The sequence below is a fragment of the Nicotiana tabacum genome, chromosome 17 (assembly GCF_000715075.1).
Source record: "Nicotiana tabacum cultivar K326 chromosome 17, ASM71507v2, whole genome shotgun sequence".
Lineage (NCBI taxonomy): Eukaryota > Viridiplantae > Streptophyta > Magnoliopsida > Solanales > Solanaceae > Nicotiana > Nicotiana tabacum.
The window spans coordinates 8335832-8350724 of NC_134096.1; the positions used below are offsets into that span (position 1 = coordinate 8335832).

Here is a 14893-nt window from a genome sequence, read left to right on the forward strand (position 1 = left end):
GCGCGTCATTATGGGGTTGGATGATTCCCTCTATATCTTCATCACTGAAGGATAAAGTCCCTGTGGGTGCATGGTCTTGGGTTCGAGATCGCTTCACAATCGACGTTTTAGCGTGTTTAAGCATCGGTCCCTGGGGGGCATCGACGCCGCCGACGATCATGTGAATGACGTGTTGCGGTTCTTCTGGCTCATTTCACTTACCGAATTCCTTGTCTCTAAAATGGTTCTTCGCCCTATCGCTCAGAAATTCCCGAATGTGCCCTTTATTAAATAAGCGGGCCACTTCCTCTCTTAGTTGACTGTAATCTTCCGTTTTGTGACCATATGTGCCATGATATTCGCACATTTGATTGGGATTTCTTTGGGCAGGATCAGTTTGCATGGGTCGAGGCCATCTGGTGTCTTTGATGCGTCCGATGGCCGATACGATGACGGATGTACCAATGTTGAAATTATACTCCGATAGTTGAGGGATTTCTATAGGATCTGTATATTTATCAAATCCTCTCTTACTCATAAGTCCCCGAGAATTTTTCCCCCGATCAATCCTTTGGTTGTTACGAACCGTGTCACGTGCTGAACCGTAGTTCATCCGATCTGTGTCGTACGGTTGGTATCGATCTCTGTTCGACCTTTGTTCTCTGCTGGTTTCCCTTTGATTTTTAGTGGTTGTGTGGTTCTGACGTACGAGCCCATACAAAGCTCCCAATTGATCATCTTCGACCCTGATTTTTGATTGGTACCGGTTGTGTACATCTGCCCAAGTTATTGCTGGGTACTCGATCAAATTTTGTTTCAGCCGGTGTGACGCTGTCGAGCTTAGCCCGTTCAATCCTTGGGTGAAATCTTGTACGACCCAATCGTCTGTGACCGGTGGCAAGTCCATACGCTCTATTTGAAATCGGGATACGAATTCCCTCAGCATCTCGTTACCCCTTTGCTTTACTTTGAAGAGGTCCGATTTTCTTGTTGCAACCTTTATGGCACCAGCATGTGCTTTTATGAACGAGTCTGCTAACATGGCGAAATAATCAATGGAATTCGGAGGTAAGTTGTGATACCAGATCATCGCTCCTTTTGCGAGGGTCTCTCCGAACTTTCTCAACAACACGAATTCAATTTCATCATCCTCCAAATCGTTGCCTTTGATGGCGCATGTGTATGAGGTGATGTGTTCGTTAAGATCGGTAGTACCGATATATTTGGGAATTTCGGGCATACGGAATTTTTTGGGAATTGGTATTGGGGCCGCGCTCGAGGGAAAAGGCTTTTGTATGAATTTTTTCGAATCGAGCCCTTTTATCATTGGCGGAGCCCCCGGAATTTGATCGACCCTAGCGTTATACGTTTTCACTTTTTTGTCATTGGCTTGGACTCGCTTCGTGAGTTCCTCGAGCAATTTAGCAATTTCAGGAGCAGTCCCCGATTCCTGCTCGTTTGATTTCACTACGGCGGGTTCCGTTCTGGGTGTGACTTCTCGAAGAAGCGGATTGGAGTTCGGCCCGCCTTGCGTATGGGTTCGGCTCTGCAACTGAGCTATCGCTTCTTGTTGGGCTTGCAACATTTCAAAAATCATATGCAAGCTGACCCCGATTTCCCCCGTGTTGTAGGCGTCTCTGGCTATAGATCGAGCACCGCCCTGAACGCTCCTCTCTGGTTCAGAACGCTGATTTGCTTCTAGAGCTATTTGTGAATTGATATCCAGTGGTACTTCGACTCAAATTTCGGGCTCTTCGATTCGAGCCTCGTTGTCGTTGTTAGATAGCCTTCCGACCCCGGGAACCAAGTTGTTGGTTTCATCTTGAAGGCCGGCTTCGAGGTCGATAGGTAGAGCCATGGCTGATTCGAAGTTGTAACCTGGAGTGTACTGTAGATTTATATCAAACAATCAACGTTACCCTTAGTCCCACGGTGGGCGCCAAACTATTTACCCGAAAAATCGGATAACATTAAATTTAGATATGGTTCTAAGGGTATGCAAATTTCTTTGATACAAAATGACGATACATGTATTTTTGCTATGAAAATGGAAAATTATGGAAGGGAAGACTGAAAAATATTAGAAGAACAAGCACAATGAAATCTTCATGCCCCTTCCCTATTGCAGTCTATCTCCCTTTTTATGGTAGATGATCACTACTTTATTTGTAACAACATAAAATAATACATATAGTGGAGAACCCATGATGGTTTGTCTCTCCCTTGATTCTCGCCAAGATTCTCTTCCTTGGTGCGGTTGTAACGGCTCTTGTCTGCGAGCTTGGCACTGACTCGAGCTTGGTGCTAGATTGAATCCCCAGTCTTAGTTCGAGCTCGGTTCTACCTTGGAGCACCGATATTCGGGGCCTGTGTCAGTCGTCGTTACCTCGTAGTCCGATTCAGACGCGGGTTCGATAATGATATCGAGTTTTGCGGTTGATTGGTCTTATAGCTCGAAGCTCGACGTCCCTACTGCGGAATTCGTCCGAGCTCGCCATGCGGATACCCTTCGATTGAAACGTCATTGTCTCGACCGGTCTTTATGACTGAGAACCGATTTTGATCGTACACAACTTTCAACTTGTATTAGATGTCTTTTAAGATTTTACTACAATCTTTAATAAAGACATTGCGCCTAACTGAGTAGTCCTTTCGATATCTTATAATGGCTTTGTAATTCCATCGTATAAATCAACTAGGAAGGTGTTAGTGCTTTATTACTAGTAGATCAACAATGTTAATCCCTCTTTTTGTGCTACTCCTAAGGTGAAAGAAGATAAGAATAAGCGAAAAACTTGTTGTCTCTCAAGACTACCCTCTCTAAGATGGATCTTAATCCAGCATTAATTATCATATCATTAGAGAGTACTAGTGAAAAAAAAGGGCCGTCCGTTGCACAAAGCATCCCCTATTCACCCAGGGTTAGGAGAAGGCCGCACCCAAATGATGATGTAGACAAGCTACTCTTGTATAATTAACACTCTACAAAAATAGCAAGGGTGAATTTGCAAAAAATAAGAGTAAATGATTTTGCTTTTATAAAATGACGAATATCGTGAAACAAATTTTGATTGTTAAACGACTAATATTTAGGATCATAGCGAATAATGAAAATATAATGAGGGGGAAATGAAAAGATTAAACCTAAAAAGCCTCACAAAGAAAGGATATTAAACATAGGATGTCTTTTCCTTCACTTCATCCATTACACGGATTTAGACATGTGGCATAATTACTTAAAGACACTAATATATTTTTCTTCACCTGGTATTCGATATTTGTTTTAGAATTCAATTAATTTAGATTCTCGTAAAAAAATTTCACTTTAAAACGTAAAGCATATCCTACCAAAAACAATTTCATTTTCAAGACTCAGAGCAAGAATATTCTTAGAAAACATGTAAACGATGGAAAGGGAAGAAAAAGCTTTTATAGGACACACTCGGCATGCGTAAATGATTATGAGATTACTCAGCACTATCAACTAATCTTCTAATGAATATTTGATATATATCTCATTGCTCCAACATGGAAATCTTCTATCTAGATTTTGATTAGAAATTAATTCAGAATTATATTTAAACTAGTGAATATATTCGCGTTTCGCGCGATTGTAAATTGCCTCATCGAATTTATGATTTAATCTTTTTTCTGATATCTGAATATTAAAAATAATTTAAAATATATTTATGTAAACAAAAAATTGCTTTTAATTTTTCTTTCAAAAGATAATCTGGACATACAAGATTACATTTCAATTCATATGCATTCTGCATAAAATATAAACCAACTTAAAGAATTACATGAGAAACAAAAACTGTAGTCCTGCATCCCACTAGTCCAAACAAAAAATATACACAAATCTACCTCACAACTAAAACTACAATCCTTGGCTAAAAATTTATTTTAAACAAAGAAATGAGTATTAAAAGAAGTAATGATGATCACGCAACAACAAAAAGCGTAAAACAAAAGTAAAAAAAAAGTACTTATACTTCAATTAAAGATAAATGAGCAGGTAAAGGAGACTTCATATTAGGATTGTGGCAAACTTGAAATACAAAACTACTTAGGTTGCTGATAAAATTAACATTGAATCAAACGACTCCTAAAAGTCTGAAATTGCTCAATGAGAGAGAGAGAGAAAGTAAGATAATATTAATTGAGTTGGAAATTAAAGGGCTGAAATGTCAAGAATCACGAGCTGTTAGGTATTTTTCTTTCGAAAGAGAAGTAAAGTCTATGATTCGTTGACTATGAGTAGGAACTGACTTTGATTTAATTGATAAAGAAGTATTCCATGTCGTTCTATACTCTAGGGAAAAGAACGGTAAACAAAATTTGTTCACACTTAGATGCTTATTAATTAAATAAATACATAACATATATGTTCACATAAATTGTTATCACTAAGTAGTCCATTTATCGCATTTTGTATGACACTTTCTCTTTTAGTATATTTTAGAAAAATATTTTTCATTTTAAATTTTCTATTTTATCGATAATTAAATAATTTATGTCATGTTTTACATCTTAAACACAGAACGTAACTAAATTCAAATATATTCCATCGTTTCATAGTTTATCCTCAATTCATCATTATGATGATAAGATCAAATTCGAAATGGAACACATGGGGCCCTCCCATAAAAAATGTTTTAAGTATTAATTAGGTATATGATGGTGGATAAAGTATAATTATGATTACCGATCCGTTATGATTATCTCGGATAGGATCTCTCCCTCTTAAATTAAAAATTTCAGGATCGAGCCATAAAAAGAAATATCATACGAGATGTGTATTCTTTTTAGTCGAGACTTTAATGCGAGTAAGGTGAAAGATGATTATAGTAAATTATAAAAAAAGTGGTCACCTCTTTTTTTGTTTTTCTTGATTGTGTTTCCTTTCTTTTCGTTTCCTTTCCTCTCTTTTTTATAACATCGTCACTGTGAAAAGTTGATTGAATTCGAAAAGCCAAACTTTGCGATTTTATCTCTTTTGCTTTTGGTCTATCAACACTGATAATATATAATGTTATATATTTTATTAATATATATAAATTAAACCTATTGGCTACAAAAATGTAAAAGTATTAAGTCTAAGAGTTTGACTTTTATATTTAAAATACTAAAGAACTTTTATATTAGATAAAAGATAACACCATAATAAGTAAGATTAGTAACTTGAAAAATAAGTGAGTATACTGTTATGTAAAAAAAAACTTACACAACCAATGTATATAAGTTAAATTTTATTTGTAATTGCTAGTATTATACACTACTCCCTCCGTCAATTTAATTGATGATATTTCATTTCTAGTTTGTCTATCAAATAATGATACATTTCTATATTTAGAAATTATTTGACTTTTAATCTTCTCATACTTCTAATTAGATGATTTATAGCCACATAAATTTCTTTAGTTTGTTTTACACCATAATTTCAAGAATAACCACCGGATTCACTGTTTAATTTTAGCCGGTATACATAAATATATACGGTTATACACATACTATTATATATGAATTATAGATATATTATATATCTACTGACTATTTTTATTTTAAACGTTTAAATGAACAACTATTTAAGTTAATTCTTCTATTACATAAATTTTGTTTCCAGTCAAACACCGTCGCATAAATAGAGAGGAAGAGAGTATATAGAAAACATTACCGCAAGAGAGGCCCCATTGCTTTGAACAAGTGAAACCTATGATTTTGAAAACAAAAAGGTTTGACAAAAAAATGGCCAAAGAACTACTCAACAAACAGCAAAATCTCTCCTATTGTGTCTCTGTCCCCTTATTTTCTTGTCTTCTTTAACAAACCTTTCACATTCTTGTTTCTTCTTTCTCTAAAGATTTCAAATCTTTTCCCCTGGCTTTTCTTCACCATATTTGCCATGGACAAGCACCTCCACCAACTACCTCTAACCAAGTCTACTTCACGGCAGCGTTATAACGAATGGTTTGTATTCTGCAGTACGTAGTTATATACAATGACAATGTAAAAAGATTTTGTAGCATCAATGCGATTTAATATGCTATAGTTGGTTAAATGTTTATTATACTTAGTTATACGTGTCATAACTCGTTCTCTCAACTCAGAATCCACAGCTTCTATCTAAATTCTTGATCCGCTACTACTAGCTCGTATGTGCAATACCAAAATGTTTGAAAGTTTTAAAGCATTTTGTTTTTTGGCTTGTCTGTGAATCTACCTACCTTCACAGGGTAGGATTAAGATATGCGTACACATTATTCTTCTCAGTACTCACTTGTGGGACTATACTGGGTATGTTGGTGCTAGTGGTAGTGAACCTGCATAATTGTGTCATACTTTTACGTGCAGTTCAAAATCAGTTGGGGCTTTGGTTACATGCATCTTAGTAAAACTTTTGATGAATTTTTGTGTACACATATAGTCCGAGCCTTCTTTCCTTGAGTCGAGAGTCTATCTGAAATAACCTTATTCTACCTTCACAAGGTAGGGATAAGGTCTGCGTACATAATACACTTTCCAGACCTTACTTGTGGAGTTACATTGGGTATGTTGTCGTTGTTGTTGTACACATAGTCCGAGCCTAAGACAGTGAATGCACGTGCTACCACTACCTCTATGTTAAATCTTACCCTAGAAGAGAAAGATCAAAATGTTAGTCTTTCTGCTAATTGGTTGATTTGTATGTTATAGGGTATTTCGAGATGTTCCTAGTGATATAACAATAGAAGTGGATGGTGGCATATTTTCATTACACAAGGTAATTCTCTCCATTCTCTATTATCTTATAATCAATTTGGCCAAGCTTCTCCAATCCTAGAAATACTTTTTTTCAAAGTTTAATTGTTTGGCAATCTTTTGTAAGGAAAAAAATTGTTTTTGATGAGAATCAGAAGCTTTTTTTGGAAAAGCAGAAAAAAGTAGGCTCTCCATAAAAACACTTTTTTAAAGCACTTTTGATAAAAAAAATATATTTACGAGCAGTTTTTAAAAGTTTGGCCAAATACTAATTGTTGCTCAGAAATGTTTTTCAAATTAATTAGCCAAACACAAACTCTTTCTTGCCAAAAGTACGTTTGAAAAAGCACTTTTGAGAAAAACGCTTATCAAAATAAGCTGATTTTTGCAGCTGCCGTACCCGTATCAGATTATTCAAAAATGCACTACTTTTAGTGGATCAAACATGCATGTGTTGGCATTTCTGAAGAGCATGAACAACATAAACTGCTTAGTAGTATTGCTCACTATGTCTTGTTTTCACACATTTTATATTGAAGTGTTTGAAATTTTTAAAATTTCATGCCTATGAGTTAGTTCAGAGACCATAATGTAATAGAAAATTCCCTAACATAGAATAATTATGATGCAGTTTCCCCTTGTTTCGAGAAGCGGACGAATCCGGAAGCTAGTAGCAGAGCACAGGGATTCTGATATATCAAGAATTGAGCTTGTTAGTCTACCAGGTGGAGCAGAATCATTTGAGCTAGCAGCCAAATTCTGTTATGGTGTCAACTTTGAGATCACAGCAGCAAATGTTGCTCAGCTTTGTTGTGTATCCGATTACCTCGAGATGTCAGAGGACTACTCAAAAAACAATCTTGGCTCCAGAGCTGAAGAATATCTTGACAGCATTGTTTGCAAGAATCTTGAAATGTGTGTTGAAGTCTTGAGACAATGTGAAAACTTACTTCCACTTGCTGATGAGCTGAAAGTTGTGAGCCGCTGTATCGATGCTGTAGCCTCCAAAGCTTGTGTCGAGCAAATCGCCTCAAGTTTCTCGCGATTGGAGTATAGTAGCTCAGGTGGAAGACTACATATGAATAAACAAGCCAATTGTGAATTGGACTGGTGGATTGAGGATATTTCTGTTCTTCGTATCGACTTGTACCAACGTGTCATAACCGCGATGAAGTTTCGTGGGGTTAGGCCTGAGAGTATTGCTGCATCACTAGTGAACTATGCACAGAGGGAATTGATACAAAAATCCCTTTCTGGTTCAAATATCCAAGAAAAACTCGTGGTTGAGACGATCGTGAGCCTAATGCCTGTTGAAAAATTCGTCGTGCCCTTGACCTTTCTTTTTGGATTGTTGCGAAGTGCAGTGATGTTAGATTGCACGGTTGCTTGTAGGCTTGATCTTGAGAGGCGGATAGGATCTCAATTGGATACGGCTACTCTGGACGATATCCTGATTCCTTCCTTTCGACATGCTGGTGATACATTGTTTGATGTTGACACAGTGCATAGAATCTTGGTTAACTTTTCACAGCAAGAGGGCGATAGCGATGAAGATATGGAAGATGTCTCGGTTTTTGAATCCGATAGCCCTACTACGACGCCATCACAAACTGCATTGTTCAAAGTATCAAAGCTGGTTGACAATTATCTAGCTGAAATTGCACCAGATGCAAATCTAAAGCTGAACAAGTTCATTGCTGTTGCAGAAACATTACCAGCACATGCGCGTACTGTCCACGATGGACTTTATCGAGCAATCGATGTTTACCTCAAAGTATGTATTACTAACTTACTTGAAATATGTTCAAAAACGTTTTGCTGGTTTGAATGAGAGTTCTTCAAAATTTCACAACAGGAGAAATATCATATGGTGCTTATGATTCCCTTTATAGAGCTATATGTCCTCCTTTGATTAGAGAAAATGATCAAATTACCACGTCTACTATACGAAATATTTTAACTTTACCCTCCGTTATATTTTGAGGTCATTCATATTCTTGTGGTTAGCAAATTATCCTGTATTCACCCATGACCCTAACGGAGCTCCAACCAAAGTATAACGAAGGGTAATCTTTAACAATAGTACAAAGTACAGAGGTAAATTTGGACCTTTCTCCTTAAGTATTTTGGCACCTGGATCCATCCAATCCGCGATGGAGCTATATTAAAGTGAAGGACAGATACGATATATATTCTAATGGACCTCACGCTTCAATTATGCTATCACCCTGTTACCTTATCACTTTATCTTGTTGTCGTTACTACTTATTATGCCTGCTTCCTTTACTTTTACCTTGAGTCGGGAGTTTATCGGAAACAGTCTCTCTACCTTCACAAGGTAGTAAGGTCCGTGTACACTCTACTCCTCCCAGACCCCACTTTGTGGGATTACAATGGGTTTGTTGTTGTTGTTGTTAATGGTATGAATGACGTCAAAGTATAACATTGAGATATTTCGTATGCTATATGGGTAAATTTGGACCTTTCAACCATTAACTAAGCTAATAGAGTTTCTCATCTCAGATTCCTATTTTTTCATTTAACTAACCATAACATTGTTCATGAATGCATATTCCAGGCTCATCAAACCTTATCAGATCCAGACAAGAGGAGACTATGCAAATTGATTGATTTCCAAAAGCTCTCACAGGAAGCTGGTGCACATGCTGCACAAAACGAACGCCTTCCCCTCCAATCGATAGTTCAAGTTCTTTATTTCGAGCAATTGAGGCTTCGAAACGCCTTGTTTTGTTCGTACCCTGATGATGACATCAAACCAATGCACCAATCTTGGAGGATCAATAGTGGTGCTCTTAGTGCTGCAATGTCTCCTAAGGACAATTATGCTTCGTTGAGACGAGAAAATAGGGAGCTAAAACTTGAACTAGCGCGGATGAGGATGAGATTAAACGACTTGGAAAAAGACCATGTTTGTATGAAGAGGAATATGCAAAAATCTAGCTCGCGACGATTCATGAAATCCTTCTCCAAAAGGATTGGCAAAAAGTTTAATATTTTCGGACATAGTTTTTCCAGGGATTCTAATTCTCCCTCAAGTCAGTCAGAAAGAACTGAATCTAAAATAACTGAAAGAACGTGACAATCGATCTTCCAGGTACATCAAATTACTCGGATAATTTTGGCTGATTCTGCTGAGTAACTGCAAGTCTGTCAATATGAGCTGCAGTCTCATATTTTCTCCCAAATGTTTGTATATGAGATGCAGTCTGATATGCTTCCGGAGGCAGAGGGATTTCAAGCTTATGGGTTCGGCATTCTAATCATTTTATGTTACTGGGTTCTAAATTAGTAATTTATACATATTCAATGAATTGTTTAAGATAAATCCATGATTCGAACCAAATTACTGGGTTTGACCGAACCCGCTCCCGGCACTCTAGCTCCGTCCTGTATGCTTTTCATTGACATAATATATAGTGTTTTGATAACTATGAGTTGCTAAAGGATGTAATCTTATTAGATGGATGTATTTTGAGATTTTCTTTTTTATGTATATATAGTTCGAGTTGAAATCAATGGATTCAGTTGAACCTATGAACCGGTCCTAGATCCACCTCTGGACTGACGGGGTGGGCAAAGGGTCCAGAGGTGGATCTAGGACCGGTTCATAGGTTCAACTGAATCCATTGATTTCAACTCGAACTATATATACATAAAAAAGAAAATTTCAATTCTTATTATGAACTTGACAATGTACTATGTTCAAGCTGATTGTTTGATATAGAAGAGGACGCCAACGACTACGTGCAAAATAATCAGGGTAACTAAGAACTTGAGAAGCTTCACTATGAACTCTGATGTTTTATCCTGGTTGTAATGACTCCTGTGCATTGTGGCATTCAAAAGAACGTAGATTGTTCGATTATCAACTATGTGGAACACTTTGCGCAGACACAGAACTACATCTGGCTTTAGAAAACCTTCCTCTCTTGTTAAAATGCCCATTTTTGCTACATCGACCTCAAGTTAATATATGCAATAATAATTGGGGTACAGATTTTTTATTTGTCTCCAGTTTTATATCACCAGCGATGCAAAGGTGAAAATAATCTTTGTCCAATGGGTTTATAATTTGTGTGGTGTGTGAAAAGCCACTAAAATTTCAATAAATATTAATTCTGAACTTATAATTTCTAAGTCAAGTAATGGTGACCCACCAAAGACTAGAGCTTCGTAACATGTTGATGAAGGCCCCCGAACTCTCCCCGGAAGAAGAATAGCCCCGCTCTCTAGCCGACTGATCCCGCTGATCATATAACTGGGAGGGAACGTGTCACATTAGAGGTGAACAATCAGAGGTGTCCTCTAATCACCACGACATCACCTTTCAATGGCTCCCTTAAATATGTGTGAGGAGGTACATTAAGTTTAATGCTAAGAACCTTAAAAGGAGCCATGAGTAATGACCACTAGAGTTGAAGTGAAATTTGAGTCATAATAATGTGAAATATCATCCCAAGTTCATATTTGAAAAGGCAAGCACATCAAGAGAGTAGAACAAATCCTAACAAGCAACAGCAAATGTCAATAATCCAAGTTCACAAGACTGAACTGCATAAATCAAATATCTATTACAGCAAGAACATTGTAACTATGAAATCACATAAATAGAAAAATGAAAACCAACTTTTTTTCCTTCTTCTTTAGATTATCTTTGGTGGGGGGTTTTCTTTGGGGGTGGGGTAAGGGTCACATTTTGCAAATTCGGACACTTATTATGAATTCATCGCGTACTCAATCTTCAAGCTGATTGTTGTTTGGTGTAGAAGCGGATGCCAACAGCTACACCCAAAATAATCAGGGGAACTAAGAACTGGAGGAGCTTAATTACAAACTCGGATGTTTTGTCCTGGTTGTAATGAGGCTGATTAGGAGGAGTGTACTTGGTTTTAGTCGGGATAGTTGCTGAATCAATGTCACCAACATAATACTCGTCCAACATTGCTCGAGCACTACTGCTGTGGCCAACATCCTCAAAATCATCAGTTGCATCCTTTCCTGCATAAAATACAAGTCCATGAATCAGTGTCTTCTACCAAATTAACAAGCTTTTTACATCAAGTTTGATATGTGTGTGTGTGTGTGATCGAGCTAGACGTAGTGATTTCTATTGAACTTGTTGCGTCTGGTCTAGATCTGCCACTGGATTGCACTATTCAGAGTCAGCAATGTTCTACTCAACTTCACAATTCGAATACTATTGAAACATATATGATCGTGTGTTCGACTTGAATAACAACTTGAAAGTTACGAAGTGTGGTTTTGGGGTAGGAAAAAGTTGGTCTAAGTATATTACCAGTAGCAGCCAATAAAACCTCATCGCCACCTGGGTGGTCGTCCAAGAATTTTGTCACATCGTACACCTATAACAAAAAGATCAATATCAATCAACTAAACCTTAATCCCGAACTACCTGAGTATTCAAATAAAAGATATCACATTCCAAATTTGACAACACGATCCCAAAAAAAAAAGAGTTTGATGGCAGGGTAACAATAGGTAAAAGTCTAGCCAGCTATTCTTTTCTTTTATTTTTTTATTAGTGTCTACCGGGCTACTAAGGCATCTCCAAAACTGGAGCATCTAACCTTCAAAAATAAAAGGAAATGCACATTACAAGCATTGGTTTTAGCATATTGTGAATTAACCATTGTGCTAAAGAATGGCTCATTATTTCCGTGAATAATTGCTTTTAACCATTTGATACTCACATTGTCTAAATTGTAGCTCTTGACCATTTTTGCATATTAATAAATTCCTCTGTACTCTCAGCCACATAAACATTTAAGAGCTAAACCATAACAATGAACCGATAAATTCTCATTTATAATAAAACCAAGTCATAGGTTCAACATTTACCACATCAAATTTCTTTTGCTAACTGACAGTGCTATTAGATATCTGAAGATGCAAGTTTGTACTGAAAAAAGTTGAGTTTAGTTGAATTTATGAGGTAGCACAATCCATACACAACAACGACGCGCCAACCAAATGTCAATAGAAAGAAAAGCACCAATGTCAGCATTTTAAAATACCGATAGTGTCATCACTCATCATGCTAACAAGAGGATTGCTGATAAAACCAAATTGCTTCAAGTGAATCCCTCCTCTAGAAGGGAAAGAAAGAAATCAAAATCCTGCACTATACACAGTTACTCCCAAAAAGGAATCAATAAAATCTCGCTATTATTCATGAAACTAATCACACAAGCACCAAAAGAGTTATTGGAAGTGGAGTATCACTGCACCCAGCTCTTTTATGACAGAGGATGCAAACTTAATATAAATGCAAAATGTTTCAATTTTTTAACTAGATATCTAGTTTGAGTCAAATGCAGACACTACAGATCCACCCCAGTTTTAACTAATATGCATACAAAATTTTCCCACTCTCTGCAGACTATATAAGTTCACCGCCTTTTGGACCCCTTTACCTGGCATTCTATGTTGCTCGGACTCGGCTGTGGGTATTCGATCTGGGTGCGGATCTAGAGGTTGGATCCTTTATAATCTAAATATTAAGATTCGTGGTAGGGATCCAGGTATAGATACGGGTGCGGGGATTCAAGAAATAGATTAATAAAAATATCCTAAATTATGAGAAGATATTCTGTGGAAAACTTAATTGTAGGTTGTGGAGTTCAGCCAATAATTCAATTTTTCATTTTGAGAATTTCTCAAGTTGTAGGCACTAGGCAGCTAAAATTCAATCTTTATTTTTTTTACTTTTCCTCAAATTTGTCCATGGATTGTGGTCAAAGTACCTAATCTCAATTGACCACACCCGATACGAATCCCACACCCTTACCAGTAACAGTGTCGTGTCGACATGGGTGCGGCGGCTAAAATGAATGGGGAGAAAGAAGAAGTATAAACAGCAATGGAACAGAAGCAGCCAAAAGTTGAATCTTTACAGATCTAGGTACCAAAAGCATAACAAGTTATCCAAAAGGGGGTACAGAAAGCTAATTACAGAGGTCACAAAGATTACACTGCCACAAATTATGAGATAAAGATTGAATCTATAACAGATATTAGTTTAGACAAAAACAAGAAACATCAACCCCAGTTAATAACATATGAAAAAGGTTGCAGAAAGCTAATGACAAAAGTCACCAAATAGAAAAGCTACAAAAACAACAATGTAAGTAAAGCAGTCAAACTTTGAAACTTTAATTGGATCACAAAGGTAAATACAGAGATCACAAAGGTAAATACAGAGATCACAAAGACTTGTACGTCGCAACATAAAGAGCCAAAGATTGAACCTTTAACATATCTTTGTAGCAAAAAAAAAACACAACAAACATCAAATCCAGTTAATTACAACAAACGAGGTTGAGGCAGAAATATATTTTAAGAGATCACAAAGATTAAAGTACCTTGCCACTAATAACAAGCCAACAATCTTTGTTATTGTTGTGGGGGGCAACTTCAGCCAAAGTATAAACCTTAGTTTCACCACCCATTTATGAACACAGAAAAAAACCCTGAATTGGAGTGGAGAAGTGAAAAATGCAATGAATCTTGAATTGGGTCTTCAAGGGTAGTAACAAAAGAATTAAAGAGTGAGAAGAAGAAAGGGATGGATTCTGGGTCTTTTTTAATTATTTGTGAGTTTGGTGAACCTATTGGAATAATCAAAGAAAGAGGGCAGGGGTAGTTCAAGTGGATTGTAGAGGGTTGGTGAGAGAGAAAAGATGGGGACATCAAATGTCAAACCAAAGAAAAGGACACGGGGAGACGGTCTCAATTGGTTTTTTTTTTTATTTTTTTTATTTTTTTTACAAACTTGTTTTTAATTTTATTTTTTTAATACATGATAGATTTACTTTTACACATAAGAAATCTTTAATTTACATATAAGAGATCTAAAAAAATATTTTTGCCTAAAACTCGGAGGGGAGAGGGTAGGTAGATCCAATTTTTTTTTTTGGTGCAAAAGATAACTTACATAGATTAAACGGAAAATGGCCAAATATACTCATATACTTTCGAAAATGGTCTAAGAATACCTCTCGTTATATTATTGGGTTATCTATACTCCTTCAGTCATACTTTGGGTTCAAATATACCCCTCATTTAAACGGAGTGACACATGTCATCGTCCTGTTGGTCAATTCTAAATATCTCCTAATTAATTAAAAAGACT

At 36.7% G+C, this 14893-nt stretch overlaps 2 protein-coding genes across 2 annotated transcripts; one reads left to right on the top strand and one right to left on the bottom strand.

Annotated features, from left to right (window-relative positions):
• Positions 1-5671: 5671 nt before the first annotated feature.
• On the top strand, positions 5672-10493 carry LOC142171379 (BTB/POZ domain-containing protein At5g48800-like). The gene is made up of 5 exons (XM_075233744.1): positions 5672-5949; positions 6676-6742; positions 7352-8494; positions 9299-10157; positions 10403-10493. Exons 1-4 carry the CDS (start codon positions 5885-5887, stop codon positions 9818-9820), a joined length of 1797 nt encoding a protein of 598 aa, XP_075089845.1. The 5' UTR covers positions 5672-5884; the 3' UTR covers positions 9821-10157; positions 10403-10493.
• A 691-nt stretch (positions 10494-11184) lies between these two features.
• On the bottom strand, positions 11185-14371 carry LOC142171510 (cytochrome b5-like). The gene is made up of 3 exons (XM_075233979.1): positions 14124-14371; positions 12038-12104; positions 11185-11739 (listed from the first exon to the last, which is right to left on the bottom strand). Exons 1-3 carry the CDS (start codon positions 14208-14210, stop codon positions 11483-11485), a joined length of 411 nt encoding a protein of 136 aa, XP_075090080.1. The 5' UTR covers positions 14211-14371; the 3' UTR covers positions 11185-11482.
• Positions 14372-14893: the final 522 nt, after the last annotated feature.

Bases quoted from the DNA above. Each gene is read 5' to 3' on its own strand.
- LOC142171379 (XM_075233744.1), top strand. From the start codon at position 5,885: ATGGACAAGCACCTCCACCAACTACCTCTAACCAAGTCTACTTCACGG. The intron at 5,950-6,675 runs GTTTGTATTCTG...TGTATGTTATAG, and splicing joins CGGCAGCGTTATAACGAATG to GGTATTTCGAGATGTTCCTA. The intron at 6,743-7,351 runs GTAATTCTCTCC...ATTATGATGCAG, and splicing joins GCATATTTTCATTACACAAG to TTTCCCCTTGTTTCGAGAAG.
- LOC142171510 (XM_075233979.1), bottom strand. From the start codon at position 14,210: ATGGGTGGTGAAACTAAGGTTTATACTTTGGCTGAAGTTGCCCCCCAC. The intron at 12,105-14,123 runs GTACTTTAATCT...TTTTTGTTATAG, and splicing joins GGCTTGTTATTAGTGGCAAG to GTGTACGATGTGACAAAATT. The intron at 11,740-12,037 runs GTAATATACTTA...TATTTTATGCAG, and splicing joins GGTTTTATTGGCTGCTACTG to GAAAGGATGCAACTGATGAT.